The 14,843-nt window shown below is 47.4% G+C and overlaps 1 protein-coding gene across 7 annotated transcripts in view; it reads right to left on the bottom strand.

Moving 5' to 3' along the window:
- CLIC6 (chloride intracellular channel 6) overlaps positions 1-14,843 on the bottom strand; it is a 100,914-nt gene that overhangs the window by 31,113 nt on the left and 54,958 nt on the right. The window contains exon 1 of one of the 7 annotated variants that reach the window (XM_077879107.1): positions 13,339-14,732. The exons of the other annotated variants lie outside the window; for them this stretch is intronic. Coding sequence (XP_077735233.1) covers positions 13,339-14,352 — 1,014 coding nt within the window. The 5' untranslated portion in view covers positions 14,353-14,732. Of the gene's footprint in view, positions 1-13,338; positions 14,733-14,843 lie in introns of those variants that run through there. 7 annotated transcript variants of the gene reach the window in all.

Genomic DNA, 14,843 nt, shown 5'->3' with positions numbered 1-14,843 from the left:
CTGAGATGGATACTCACTGTGTGGAGAACATTCCGGAACACCACTCGTGATGGATGATGGCGTTGGAGAAACACAGAGAAACCATGGTGGTTTGCGAGATCCTAAGAAATATATTCTTGAGGATTATGTGGAGTAATTTTAGGGGATTTTTAACTCTTTCCATCGTTATTCAGATGCTATTGGTGCAGGCAGCCAGGGTTTCATAACCCTCTACAAACACTGACCAGCTCATCAACCCAATTCATCGGAACAAGGTAGGCCACAGGCCTGTAGTTCTGAAAATCTGGACTACACGTTTAAAAAAAAAAAATCATTAGTGAAAAACAACTCACTGATACCTTTTAGGGGGAAGGACATTCTTAATAAGGAAACTTCGTTCCTGGGAAAGATGACGTGAGTTGAATTGATCTATTGACTGGTTGTTCCCACAGACACCATGATACCACAGATTATTTACTTTGCCAGAAACTAATGGAACGACTTTTATGGAAATGCCCAATCAACCACAAAATTGGGGAAGGAGTAGCCTATGAAAAATAAACTGTTCTAAAAGATATGTAAACCCCTTCAGCGGGCGGCAGGCACAACAGGAGGGAAAAATCAATAGAAATGTGGCAGACAGAGTGCCAGTCCCTAATGCACCAAGTTCTTGCCTAATTTCCCAATTTCTGTAAGGGGCAAGGAAAGCAGGAAAGCGGCTTTGCTTGGGGGAGATTCCGACGCTGCAGCCATCAGAACCTGACACCCCAGCTCCAGTGCTGGAATTCCTGGTTTCCAGCCTCCCTAAGCTGGAGGGAAGCCAATCGTGGGCATGTCAGTCACAAGACAAGCCATTTACTGAGATGTGATGATTTTTTTTGTGCGGGCACCGTCTGTGCAAGCTTCTCTCGGCTCAGCATCACCGTCTCGCATCTTCCTGTGGGAAGCACAATCCTCGCTGGTCCTCCCCCCACCTCTTGGTGCAGGATGGGGCCGTGCAGGGGGGCATGAGGTGAGCAGGCCACCCGCGGTTGGGAGGGATGAGGGCCCACCGGGGAGCTGAGCGGAGAGCCCGACCCTGGCCTGCTGGACTCCTGTTAGCACCTCCGATTAGAGAGCCAAGGTGACTGCCAAGGTCAACAGAAAGGGCTGCATCGACGGCTTGCAGGCAACCGGCCGATGATCCCAATGATAACAGCTGTGCCACTGCCATGACCTGTGTAGCACCGACCCTCTGCAGGCTTCTGGTCTTTAACTCTTCCCAAGGCTGAGGGAAGGCTCACGGGACGGGCCACCACCCCTCCCGCCCATTGTCCTGTCTCTTGCCTTCCCTCTCCTGCCATCTAGTGGAGCAGCAAGGTGGCCGGTGATGACAGCGTCCACACACCCTGGGGCAGCAGTAAGGCTCCTTGCAGAGTGGGGGTCAAAGGGGTAGAGCCCCTCTTTGACCACACTTCCAGGGAATGAAGGGAACGGCCCCTCCTTTTCAGATCTTTGTCGGTACGGTTTATGGTTACACTAGCATATCCCGCGACACAAACACGACACATCCCACTCCTTGTAAAGCCTATAAAGGAAACAGTAAGTGCAGCAAGGCCGATTCTAGAAAAGAAAAATTGAGTGTTTTTTTTTTTTTTCTTAAATAAATACCAGCCTGCACTATCGATAACGCTTTCAAGATTGGCTTTTTGCACATCCAGCTCAGGCTGTCTGTCCCCAGCAGCGTGGAGAGATAGGCCTCCTGTCTGCACTTTATTAATATATTATGTTTATTAAGTCCCTTGCTCCAGGCCTCTTTTGAAACGTGCCCCTCCCTCTGCCCTCTGCCATAACCCGAGAATGTAAGAACAACTTAGTTCATCGTTCTACTGAGATCCTAAGAAATATATTTGAGATCTTAAAAGTCTGAAACATAAAATCTGAACCTTTCCAGAAGCCTATCAATCCTAAATACGTTGCCAAGTATGTAGAGTATTTACTCTTCTCCACCATCATACCAATCAATGTATTATTAGATGGATTAGGTGGTTGACCACCCCCGACCCACATGGCTTAATCGCTGAATCGAACTGCCCTTAGCTTTAAATTCTGGCCAAAGGCTTAGTCGTGGGAGTATTCATTGTCACAGTGGGTGGAATCCAGTCATAAGAAGTACACAGGCGAACAAAATGGAACTTACTATTTATCCTCATATACGAAGTGTGCTTTAAAAACTCCAGGACTATTTTTAATCCTTTTTTAATAATATGGCCTGATACCAACTGAAGCTTTTACACAGACATGAAAAGCTTATTTCCTTGTAAAATTCTCACAAGGAATTATTACAACAAAGGAACATCTTGTTCTGGAAAGCCTGCTTAAGAATGCAGCCTGTTTTTATATACCCTGGTGGTTTGCGTTCTTGAACGGCTGAGGATATTCCAGTCCCTATAGTGACCGCAGAGGGAAAAAAAACTGCACGCAGCAAACGGAAGAACCGGCCACACGGAGCCTTCCTTTTGTCTGCACTGCCCACTCCTGGACTTGCCTTAAATTCCTCTGTACCTCTCACCGTGACCTGCTCAGATTTCACCAGCTTAGAAGAGACATAAGCCATACGTCCCGGTTACCTATTGCCAAATAGCAAAGTACCCAGATATAGCAGGGAGGGCTGCTCCTTTTATGCCTCATCATCAGTCAGGAATCAGGACCAGGCCTTGGACTAGGTGATCCTTCTGTCCCACGTGGCAATGACAAAGGTCGTTCAGTGCTGTTCAGCTGGCGGGTGGGCCCATCTGAGGGAGTCCAAGACAGCTTCACACACTTGTTGAGGGTCTTGGCAGCGTGGCTGGAAGGCTGGGCTCAGCTGGGATTGTCAGATGGAGCACCCAGACGTGGCCTGTCCAGCTGGTGGCCTCAAGCAGGTCAGTGAACAGAGCAGAGGCTGCACAGCCCTTTAGAGTGAAAACCACACAGCATCACTCCCCCCATATTCTACTGGTGACCAGGCAGTGACGAGGGTCCGGCCAGATTCAGAGAGAAGAGAGAGAATCAGCCTGCATTTCCCAATGGGAAGAGGATCAAAGAACTTGCAGCCTCCTTTACCCCACCACGCGGTGATGTGATTTCAGGGTGTGTAGAAATGCTCAAATCGTTTATTATTATAAACCTAGTTCTTTACCAACTTGAACTGGTTTAAGAAAATTTTAGCAGTGCCTAAAAGCAGTGGAGTTACTTTTTTTTTATATCCAGAGATGGGCAGAGCGACATCTCTGCAGCATTTACTACAGCAAACGTCAATATCTGGAGAATGACAGAGCAGTCTCATTTTACTGCTGCTGCTTATGATGTAGGGTCACAATATATTGGTTAAAGTGGCAGTTAACAACAACAACAAAAAAAGTGCCCCTCATATCTGATGTGTTAATAACTCTTGAGTTTTCTTAGGCACCGAATTCTCTGTAGTGTTAAGTGACACAAAGAAACCATTGAGTTGCAACCCAGAACTTCATCCCGTCTGCCCGTTTATGGGAATAGAGTCAAAGGCATCCAGCCTGGAGCTCAAACAAAGGGAACAAAGTTGGGGTAGAAATTGAGTCGGCCCAAGAGGCCCAAGATTCTTCGAACCCACTGCCTCCCCTGACACCAAAGACACCAAAAAAGTGTTAATTTCCCCCACTTAGGAAGAAAGCCCCATGTCCCTAGATCTCCAGACCAATAACACTTTGATTCTGTGTGAACTTCAAAGCACGTGATGTCTGTGATGGGCAGAGTGTGTCAGACGTGCTTGGGGCTGCCATGCACATCAAAATCCAGGATGTACCCCCCACTCTGGGAAGAGAACAATGACCTCCGGGCCTGATTCTTCTTCCCTCCACCCACTGTGGCCAAGGGCAGGCCTGGAGTACCCAGGGGGTGCTGCTGGGGGTGCATAACTGAGGCTCTTCCTACTGGACCACAGCATCCTAACCCCCAGGAAGGTTGGAAAACCACAAAGATAAAGCCTTGGGCAGAACGGGTCCAGATTTTCTCCTCCCTCCGTGGCTGGCCACCCCTCCTGGGGAAGAGTCCTGCTGGCCAGAAGACAGAATCACACAGCTCTGTGAAAGGGGACCCTAGTCTCTCGTGACTCCAAGGCCACTCTGGACCCCTACACTCAGAAACAAAAGGGGGCACTGGGGCGGGTCTCTACTTCATTGGCACAGTGTCCCTTCTCCTTCATAAGGATAAATGACTGCTTCATAGAGATGACAGAGAAGTGACTCTAGAGGGGGCACACGGAGTGGCCCAGATCTCAGCACGAGGCTCTCGTTGCCCATGTGTTGTAATTACGGTAATTATATGGTATTGACATTTGCTGTAGTAAATGCTGCAGAGACGTTGCTCTGCCCATCACTGGATATAAAAGAAACAACTCTGCTGCTTTTAGGCACTGCTAAAATTGTCTTAAACCAGTTCAAGTTGGCAAAGAACTGGGTCGATAAATAAATGATTTGAGACACTCAACAAGTGCGTGAATCTGCCTTGGAACCCCTCAGATGGGCCCATCCACCAGCTGAAGGCCACTGAGCGGCCCTGGTCTCTCTCCCCTGTTCTCTGTTCTTCACCTGTCTCCACGATAGAAAGAGGGAGCCAAAGACAATTTGCAACCTGCTCAGAATTTTAACAGCTGTTCAGTTATTGGGCTCAGACATAAGCCAATGTCTGTGAATACAGTGTGATGCGTGATGCTAACTTCGATGGAAAGAATTCATGAGATTATAAAATTTACATTCTGCAAAATACATCATTAAATCTGACCACCCCCTTCTTTTTACCTGACGCAGTGGCCATGCCTTGTACGTTGCTCATTCACTTACCCATCCATCGAGCACAGCACAACCTTCCAAAGGGAGGAGACTGCAGCAAAAGGGCAGAGCCCGGGCTGTCAGAGATCTAGGGGCCAAATCCTCCCCCCCCCCTTTAAGGCTCATTGCGCAGCCTGCCATCCTGCTCCTCCCACCTGCTCCAGCAACCCTCCCCACCCCATGCTCCCCTTCCTCACACAGCACTCTAGCCATTTCCCTCTGGGTCACTCTGTAGGCGGAAAGCTCTAGAAAAGCAGGGGCTGTGTTCATCACTGTTACTGTCGTACCTCAGCCCCAAACACAATGTCTGATACTTGGCGAAAACTCAATAAATATTTGCTTTAAATAGCCACTGTGGTCCAAAACACCGTTCAGGAGTTTGGAAGACTGAAAAGTAGCTTTTACTTCTCCCCATAGCAGAAAGATCAATGTTCATGTGGCCAACCAAGCCCAGAAGGAAGGAGAAGCCCTGAATTGGGGGTAGAGTTCATGAACCTAGTAAAAATCTGGAATTAGAGAATATTTCTAATCTGATGATTTCTTACACGTATAAGATTAGACTTACTCTTGCACACTGAGTATTTCTCAACTGCTGTAAATAAAGCTGCCCCCCGAGAAGCTTCAAAAAGTATCTCTCTGAATGATCTTTCATATTTGGGCATTTTAGTACCCCCGCCCCACTAATTAAACATAAATTCTGGTAGTCAGCCACAATTCACTGGATCTCTACGAACAGAGAGAATGTCATCATTCTCCATAAATTTTGGTCAATTCTTTTGACAAATGGGGGCATAAATAGAAACATCCTGCTAAGAGACAACCACAGAAACAATATTTTGATATCACGGCACCACAGATGATTGCTTTTCACTATGATTTTTATTTGTGGGACTCAAATTCATCCCAGTAGATGGCATGCCAAGATCAAAGTGATATATCTTACATATTCAGATGGAGTAGTGTGGCATGAAATGATCCTGTTATCAAGATATTTTAAATCTTGTTTTGAATAGCAATTCTTACCATGTAAGAAAGAATGCAATTCTCAAAGGGCATGTGCTTGGTAAAATGTAAGCTGCTAATTATAAAGAAAAGAAGGAAGGCAAGACTTGAAATATCTAATTCCTCAGGACTTAAGCGGTTATAGAATATAAAGTAAAACAGAGTATTTAAAGATTCTAGTATATGAAGTTGGAGATTCTAAGAGCACTGTCACAGCCTATGCTTTGTTTCCCCACACATCAATTCCATCCAACAAGTTACTAAGACTAAAAGGATAAATTACTCCAGTACAAATAGTCAAAACAGTCCCATAAAAATATATGCAACCCACATGACAGACAATGGTCTAATTTCCTTATTATAAAAATCAGGAAGGATAAGACCAAATGTAGATTTGAAAAATTGGCAAAGGACATAAGCAAGCTGCTTATGGCAAAAAAAATATCAAGAGTTGTTAGATCAATAAAAGTATACTTAGCCTCACACACACTAAAAGAGATGTGAATTAAATGCCAATGGGCATCATTTTTCACCTCTCAGATTCAAAAGTTTGATAAAAGTCTGAGTGGGGAAGGTTGGGGAAATAAACATGGAACCCATATAGTGTCAGGGAGACATTATGTGGTGGAACTTCTTTGAAGAGGAAATTTGGTGAAGATTATTAAAATTTTAAACAGACATATCCGTTCCCAAAGCAATGTCATTTCTAAGAAGTGAGCTTCCATATACGATTACACATCCATGGCGGGATAGTCACTACATCATGGTTTAACATCCAAAAGAAGAAACCACCTAAACATCCACCCATAGAAGACTGACTATAGAGTGTATCCATCACTAGAAAACTATGAAATTTTTAACAAGATAGAGCTACAGGTACCAATGGGGAATGATTTCTAATATATATTGTTAAGCAACAAAAGCAAGATATAACCCAATGTATTTCCAGTGTCCTACTTTTTATGAAAAAAAAAAGTGAGTGAGGTATTTTTTTCAAAATATGTCCACAGATCCTCTGACTTTCCCTTTAAGGTAGAATTTAATTTTGATATCCTTGAGTATTGGACTTTGTGAATAAAATAAGACAGGAGTGACAGTGACTTCTGAGACTCAATCATAAAAGTCATCGTGGCTTCTTCTCTCTTGGATCACTGCTCTGGGGAAAGCCAGATGCCATGTTGTGAGGACACCAAAGCAGCCCATGGAGAGAGCCCCAAGTGGTGAGGAACTGAACGTCTTGCCAACAGACATGCGCATCAGCCATGTTGAAAGGGGATGCCCACCACCACCACTTCAACCAGTCCTTCAGATGAGACCACAGCCTTGCCAATATCTCAACCACAACCTCATGAGCCAGAACTACACAACCAAGCTGACCCAAATTCCCGACACAGAGAAACTGGGAATAATGAAAGTTTGTTGTTTTAGGGTGCTAAGTCTTAGAGTAATTTATTACTCTGTTATGTGTTAGATAACTAATACAGTGAGAATATTTACATGTAACCTTGAAATATGCTCAGAGTATCTCTGGAAAGATATCCAGTGGCTGTCTCCAGGAAGAAAAACTGAGAGGCAAGATCTGGAGGGTAGAAAAATACTTACTCTTCATTGCATTGCATTGTATCTTTTTATATTTATAATCTCTGTTTCATTTCGATCTCACCTAAATCAAGATTAAGGACTTCACAGAAAAATTACATTTCTAACAATATGTATAAGATGTTCGGTGTCTAAAATATTTTTCACTGTGATAGACACTGCTGATTCTTTATTCAGCAGTCATTCCCCTTCTTCCTTGCTGAATAAAACTCCAATTTTGTGCCAGAGGCAATGTATCTAGCCCCAGGTCATGTATCAAAGGAAGTTTAAACTATGGGTCAGCAAACCTTTTCTTAAAGGGCCTGACAATAAATATTTTAGGCTTTGCAGTCTCCAGCTGAAATGGAATTGGATAGTATTTCCCTATGGGGAGGAGAATGTGTTGCCAGAAAACATGTTGATGTCTTTAGAAGTTGAGAGAGAGACAAGTTTAGAGTCTAGAAAGCACAAGTGTTTAGAAGTTGAGAGAGGGAGAAGTAGGTTCCCCGCTGAGCAGGGAGCGTGACACAGGGCTCAATCCCAGGACTCTGAGATCATGACCCGAGCCAAAGGCAGATACTTAATCTATTGAGCCACTTAGGTACCCCTATTTTCAAAAACCTGAAGAATATGTACTAGGGACTATCAGAGGGTCCTAGTCTCTGCGTCTCCCCAAATACAATCAAATTCATAACTACTCAGTGATCCCCACTGTATCTATAGGTCCTTCTACTATATAGTCCTACAGGCTCCTACTCATCTTTGTTCCCTCCTCCCCTTCCTGCCAGCATTAACTTGGAGCCTACTATGTGCTAGACCTGTGCTAGGGTTTGGAAGGACAACAGTGAGCACACCGATGTAGTTCCTGCTACCACATGCTTTCAGTGCTCAGTCTCTCTCCTCTGTGCTAGATGGTAAACTCTGTGAGGGCAGGGACCTTGTCACTCTTGCTTGACCTTGGGTCCCCAACTCTAGCACAATGACTAACATATAAGAGGTGATAAATCCACATGTTGACTAACATATAGGAGGTGATAAATCCACATGTTGACTAACATATAGGAGGTGATAAATCCACATGTGCTAAGAGATTAATCTGTATCACTCTCACCCACTTGAACTTTATACATTCCTCCAAAGTCTAGGTTTTGTTTTTCTATGTATATGAAACTAAAGGGTAAATTTGCATGTTCAAAGGATCCAGGGTGGTGTTTCTGAAGGTATCTTACAGATCTTCAGATACACAGGGAGTTAGGATATCTGAGTGGCCTAATGGAGAAGAGCTGACCATGAGAAACCAAGGCTATTAAGGAGACCCACTGTGAGGAGGAGGAGGAGGAGTTCATGCTGAGGGTGAAGCATGATTGCTCACTTACTTCCATGAGTCCAGAGCACATGATGCATCAGCCCAGTGAGTGGCAGGAACTGTGGCCTATGTGCACCCAGCAAAGCAGAGCCACAAATTCCCATATCCCTGAGGAAATTCCATCATCTTGCAGCCCTGCTGCCAAAATGTCTTCATGGAGAAGAGTGGCTCTGGCCCTTTCAGAAGGGACACTGGACTGGGACAATGAGAAACAGGTCTGTGTCCAGCTGCTCACTAGCTGAGTCACCTTAGACTGAGTATGCATCCATCCGCTATTTCCCTATCATCACCAAAAAGCACTGACTCAGAGCTTACAACAAGCCCACCACTACATGAGGTGAGGAGGACATGATGTGGAGAAGTAATTAGAAGGTGGATCTCATTCAGCGCGGGGAGAGGAACCACTACCCCCAGTGTGCACGTGTGCACACACATGTGTCAGAGGTTTCCACCCCAGCTAACTCTACTAATTTCATAAATGTGTTTGCAAGCAAGCTGTATAAGACACTCAAAAAACAAATAACAAAAATGCTATTTTGGGGGGATAAAGTCAAAGAAGTGCATCAGTGTTCATTTCCCTTTAGAGCACATGGTCATAGTCCACACATAGTTATGAGAATCCCACCTCCCCCTTAAGCTCCTTGAACACCAAGCCCCCACAGAATGGTCTAACTGTGCTCTCTCCTGGAGAAAGGTGCATGGATTACTACAGCGAACTGGTCTACCAGGAGTCACTCAGCTGCAGCTCCTAGACACATACCTAACCTTCCCATCCTGCCATGGCCATGTGGAGTGGCACTGCTTGGCTGGCTTCATTCATTCATTCATATATGTATGTATTTGGGGGACAGTTCTCAATGACAATGCCTATTCAGAGGTCATATCTTCCTTGCGTTGGACTTGTTCCATCACCAATTCCACCTGTCTAGAGATATCACCCAAATGTGATGGCAAATGCAAGTTTTGAGCTCCACGGCAGCTGCATATTAATGGTTAAATATATGGTGTCCAAAGTCTAGTTTAAGAAATTCATAGACTCTGGCCCAAGACTATTCATTGGTCACATTGAAGTGTTTTAAGTCTTGTGAAATTCGCCTGGAAATCCGTATCTCAGATTATCCGATCCCTAGACCTTGCCTCAAAGTATACACGCTGGATTAGAAGCACCAAATCTGTAAGTAAGACTTCCTTAGTGACTAAATCCCCACAGCTGGTGAGGTCCCTACCTTATCCTTTGTTGTCAGTATTTTATTTGTCGTTTGTTATTGTTATGTTGGTATGTTATTATGTTGTTACTCTTTGTTATGAGTAAAGAAGAAAAGAATCTTTCTTACTAAATATACTGCAGGGTTACCCTATAATTTGATGACAAATAATTAATACTTCTTTGTAAAAAACAAAAGTAAGAATTAGCATGATCAGCAATTAATTTACCATACAATGATTCAGGGAAGCTTTCTCCAGCCTGTTCTATATATGTTCTCGGCTCTTTTACAAGAGTACATTCTTGCATACTTATGGAATAAAACAAAATGGCAAATTAGTAAGATGGCAATTCCAAAGATGGAGAAGATAAACCACCAGGTGGCTAAAAGTATTTGCACCTGTTACTGAGTCGTATGTCATTACTTTGCGGTATATTTGCAACCAAAATATTTTTTAAAATAGGAGGAAAGTGTAAAAGTTAAAAATTGACAAATAAAATATGGGCTAATTAATTACAATGGTATTTACTGGGCTATCAGATGAAGGCGAGGGGAATGTTTGGAATGTTTACAGTACTTCCCCTTAAAGAACAAATCTGAATTCTGCACTCCAGCGATGGCACAGAAAAATTTGACATGTTTATAAAACCCAGGAGGTCAGATGTCTACTGTACATGGATTACAGTCCAAATAAGTGGAGTCCAAAGAAGGAACTCAAGAAGGCTAAATCTGGCAAAGAAATCCTCTTTTAAACTAATTTAAGGATTTTAAATCAAGTATCACAAAACACAAAAGATATAAACATCTAAAGAATTTTTGATGGATTTCACTCTGGGGTCTTTTTTGCTTTTAAGGAGAATCATTTGTAGGATAAAAAGAAAGTGAGATGCCTTAACAATCCTACGAGACACCTCTTCAGTGACTCTCAAAATTTATATCAAGTAGTAGTTGCTTAAAAACCAATCTCCTGAAAGAAAAAAAAAAAAAACCAATCTCCTTATTTGGAGATCTGTTTTCTTAAAGAAAAAAAAAGTAGCAGGAGCAACTGATCACAAGCTGATCATGTCAGAATAAAACATTCTGGATAAGCTGTCTATGACTAGCCCCTTGCCTCTGCCCACACAAATTACTCCTGAGCAGAAGCAAAAAAAAAAAAGCAAACAAAACAAAAATCCCCACACAACTTATTTTTATTTTTCATAAAATTCTTATCCCCAGAGAATGGAGATAATTAGGTATCTAGAGAGATTTTCCCTTAGAAGAGAAGGGGGGCAGGGATATAATGGGCAGGGGATTGTTTCTGTGCAAAATCAATGGATGCACACTGCAAGAAAGAAGCAGAGCCAGGATTTGATCCCACTGGCTCTAAAGTCCATGGTACTGATCACCAAAGTACACTATCTCATGCAGGAAACCACCCTTTCAAACCTTCATCATGCTCCAGATCTGTGCTCCACACGGAGGATAGAAGATAAAATTTATGCAGTCAAGGAAAGAGATAAAACCTACAGTGTGGGATTGGACTTTCAACAGAGGGATATCCAACCCACACTGCGATGATGCCCGTGCTGAATCTAGACACACAGCAGATAACCAGGGAGAGGGATGAGCGGGGAGAAACTTGATTCTGGCAGAGGGTACAACACCTGCAAAATTTCCAGGCGGGAAAGAATGTGGTTCTCTCAAGGAATGGAACCAGTTCAATATGGCTGGCATGGTGGTACCATGGGTGACAAAGTCGGGGGACACCCAGGCAATACCGAAGAGGCAGGTACGACATCAGGAGTGGCCTGTGGCCTGGCTGAGGAGTGTGGACTCATCTGAAAGCCTACAACAAGTAACTGGAGAATTTTAGCTGCAAAAACAAAGTGACCAGATCTCATTTCCTAGCTCACTGGCTATCACCAAAGGCCTAGACTGGAGAGCATGGAAGACAGTCTTAGGAAGATGTTACTGTATTTCAAAATTGTAACAAGAAACTGGAAAGATGTGCTGGAGGCAGATTGGCAATGAGATGGAGCAACGGGGAAATGTCTTAAATGAAGAGCAGATTTGAGGCACACACAGCAGCATTGTGTTCAGCTCTCCCCCTTCCCTCCCCCTTCCCCTTCCCTGCAGACTCCCAGCTCCCAGTGGCCTTCCTAGGGGCTGTGCCCTTAGGTTCTATCCCAACACTTAATCTTAAAATGCTCCAGGGTCTTCAAAAATGCTCAGAACAGCACCTTCCCACTAGTTAAGAAACACATGCCCTCACTTCCCCAACCCCCTTGCCACCTAGACAATTCTTGAAATTCTGATGTTAATCACTTTGGAAACATTTCTCTTTTTCATTATTAGAATTTGCTTACATTCCCGTCAAGGAGCTTTAGGTCCTCACTGGCTTCTATAAGCCTGAAAGTATTTTGGAAGGATTACGATTCAACATGCAATGCACATTCTTGACCTTATTATCTGCTGCTTTCCTGGTCTGGCCAAAGGTCTCCAGAAAGGGCTTTCTTTTTTTTTTTTTTTCTTTTCTTTCTTTTTTTTTTTTTTCATTCTTTCTTTCCTTTTCTTTCTTTTTTTTTTTTTTTTTTTTTTTTTTAACAAAGATCAGGATGTGTGTGAGCTACTGCTGGACCTTGCCCCATATTTCCGATGCCTTGTAGAAATGCCTATTTAAACTCAAAACTTTCTCAGTCATGTCCTATAGATTCTTTAACAAAATCATCGCTCCCTTCACATTTGAAGCAAGACTGAAATATGAAATATAAAGGCAGATGAGGTTCAAGTCACCGGCACCTTGTATTCCTCCAAAACAAATGCTAAAACGCTCAACAAACAATTCAATATTTAAATAAATCTCTACTTCCCTTCCAAATGCACCTCATGGATTCTACATACCAAAGAGGGAGATACCTTTTTTGGAACTGAAAACGTAGGCCAGCTCAGGGCCTCTGAAATTTGAGTCCTGGGGATACTTCTCACTTTACAACCTGTTAGGGGCTTTTTTGTTTTTGTTTTGTTTTTGTTTTTGTTTTTTTTTTTTCCATTTCAACTATTAGAGCTTTCCTTCGGGATGAATTGCTCTGAACATCAATAGGGCTCGCTTTTTCTTTTTCTTTTTCTTTTTAATTTATTCTCCAATAATCTCCAGACTAGAAGGGCCAGTTAGGATTTTCAGAACAAAGGACAGTGGGATGCTGGGCCCGCACCCCGACTCCCCCCCCCCCAACCCCCGCCCAACCTCTTTGTTTCCAAACCCCCGCGTCTCCCCAAGCGCTCCGCAAGCTCCCGGTGACCCAGGCCGGGCCGCCTCCCTCCGTCCCGCGAACAGAGCCACGACCAGCGCCCCGGGAAGCCCCGACTCGGGGGGCGCGAGGGGCCGCGGAGCTCCGGGTACCTTCACGAAGAGGGTGATGTCGTGCTCCTGCCGCGGGGCGCCCTCCTCCGACGCCTCGCCGTCCTCCCCGCCGCCGTTCACCCGCGCCGCCTCGTCCGCGCCCTGCACGCTGCCCTCCTCCGCCAGGTGGTTGCCGAGCTCGGCCTCCGGCGCCTCCGGCTCCTCCGGCTCCCCCGGCTCATCCGGCTCCTCCGGCTCCTCCTGCTCCCCCGGATCCCCCGGCTCCCCCGGCTCCCCCGGCTCCTCCGCCTGCGCGCTGCCGTCGGGGGGCTCCTCCTCGCCCCCGCCCGGCGCCCCCGGGCCGCGCTCTCGCCTCTCCTGCTCCTCCGTCCCCTCCTGGGGTCCCCCCAGGTCCTCCACGGCTGCCGCCCTCGCGTCCCCCGCTTCCTCGGTCCCCGCCGCACCCCGAGGCTCCCCTGCAAGCCCCCCGGGGGCCCCCTCAGTGGGCTGGGGGCCGGGGTCCCCCCCGTCCCCGGGCTCCCCCTGGGGCCCGTGCGCCCCTCCCGCCTGCTCCGCGGCTGCCATGCTCGCCGCCTGCGCCCCCTGCGCCCCCTGCGCCCCCGGACTGCCGCCGCCCGCTCCCTCCGGCCCTTGCTCCGCTGTCTCCTTCGCGTCGGGCGCCTCGGGCTCCTCGGGCTCCTCGGGGCTCCCCCGCAGCTCCCCCGAGGCCTCGCCCTCCTCTCCCCGGGGGACCTCGGCGCACCCCGGGGCGCCCTCCGCGGCGTCCGCCTCGCCCGGTGCTGCGCCCGCGCCCCGCGCCTCGGCCCCCGGGTCCCCGTGGGCGTCCGGCCCCCGCTCGCCCGCGCGCCCCTCGTCCGGATGGGCGCCTCCCGCGGGGCTCAGGGCGGCCGTGGCGGCTGCGCCCTCCCCCTCGCCCCGCGGCGCCCCCGCGGCGCCCTCGCCGGCCTCCGCCCGCCCCGCCTCCGCGCCCGCCTTCTCCGCGGTTGGCGCGGGGACCTCAGGCGGCCCCGGGGGCCCTGGGGGGGCGCCCTCCAGCTCCGCGGCCTCGGCCATGGCCGCAGCGCCCTGTCCGCCCCTGGGGAGCCCTCCTCGACCCTGCGGTGGAGCAGGTGCCCCGCGGCCGCTGCGCCCCTCCTAGGGAGCTCTGCGCGGAGCCCGGGACCTGCGGGGCAGAGTGACGCGACCCCGAGACACCGCGCCCCCTCCCGGATTTACGCTCTCGGTGTCTCCTCCACCGCGACTTCGGCTCCCCGGTTGCGTCTGCTTCCCACCCAGACTCTAATTCTGACCTGGGCCCCCCTGGAGGCGCGCGGGCCACGGAGGAGCCGGAGGAGCCGGAGGAGCCGGAGGAGCCGAAGGAGCCGAACCCGGCTGGGGAAGGCCTCTTAGCTCCTGCACCCTTTGAAATGCCTGGCCTGCCGTCCCGGGGCTGCCCAGAAGTCAACGGTGCCAACTCCATCCCCCTGGGGCTTGGGCGGGGTTTGCACCCCATCCTCTCCCCCTGTTTGGTGCCCTGGGAGCCTGGCCAATGACAACCTTTCTCA

This window comes from Canis aureus, chromosome 30 (assembly GCF_053574225.1).
Source record: "Canis aureus isolate CA01 chromosome 30, VMU_Caureus_v.1.0, whole genome shotgun sequence".
Classification (NCBI taxonomy): domain Eukaryota; kingdom Metazoa; phylum Chordata; class Mammalia; order Carnivora; family Canidae; genus Canis; species Canis aureus.
The sequence above is the reverse complement of the archived record's forward strand: the minus strand, read 5'-3'. Positions and strand labels throughout refer to the sequence as shown.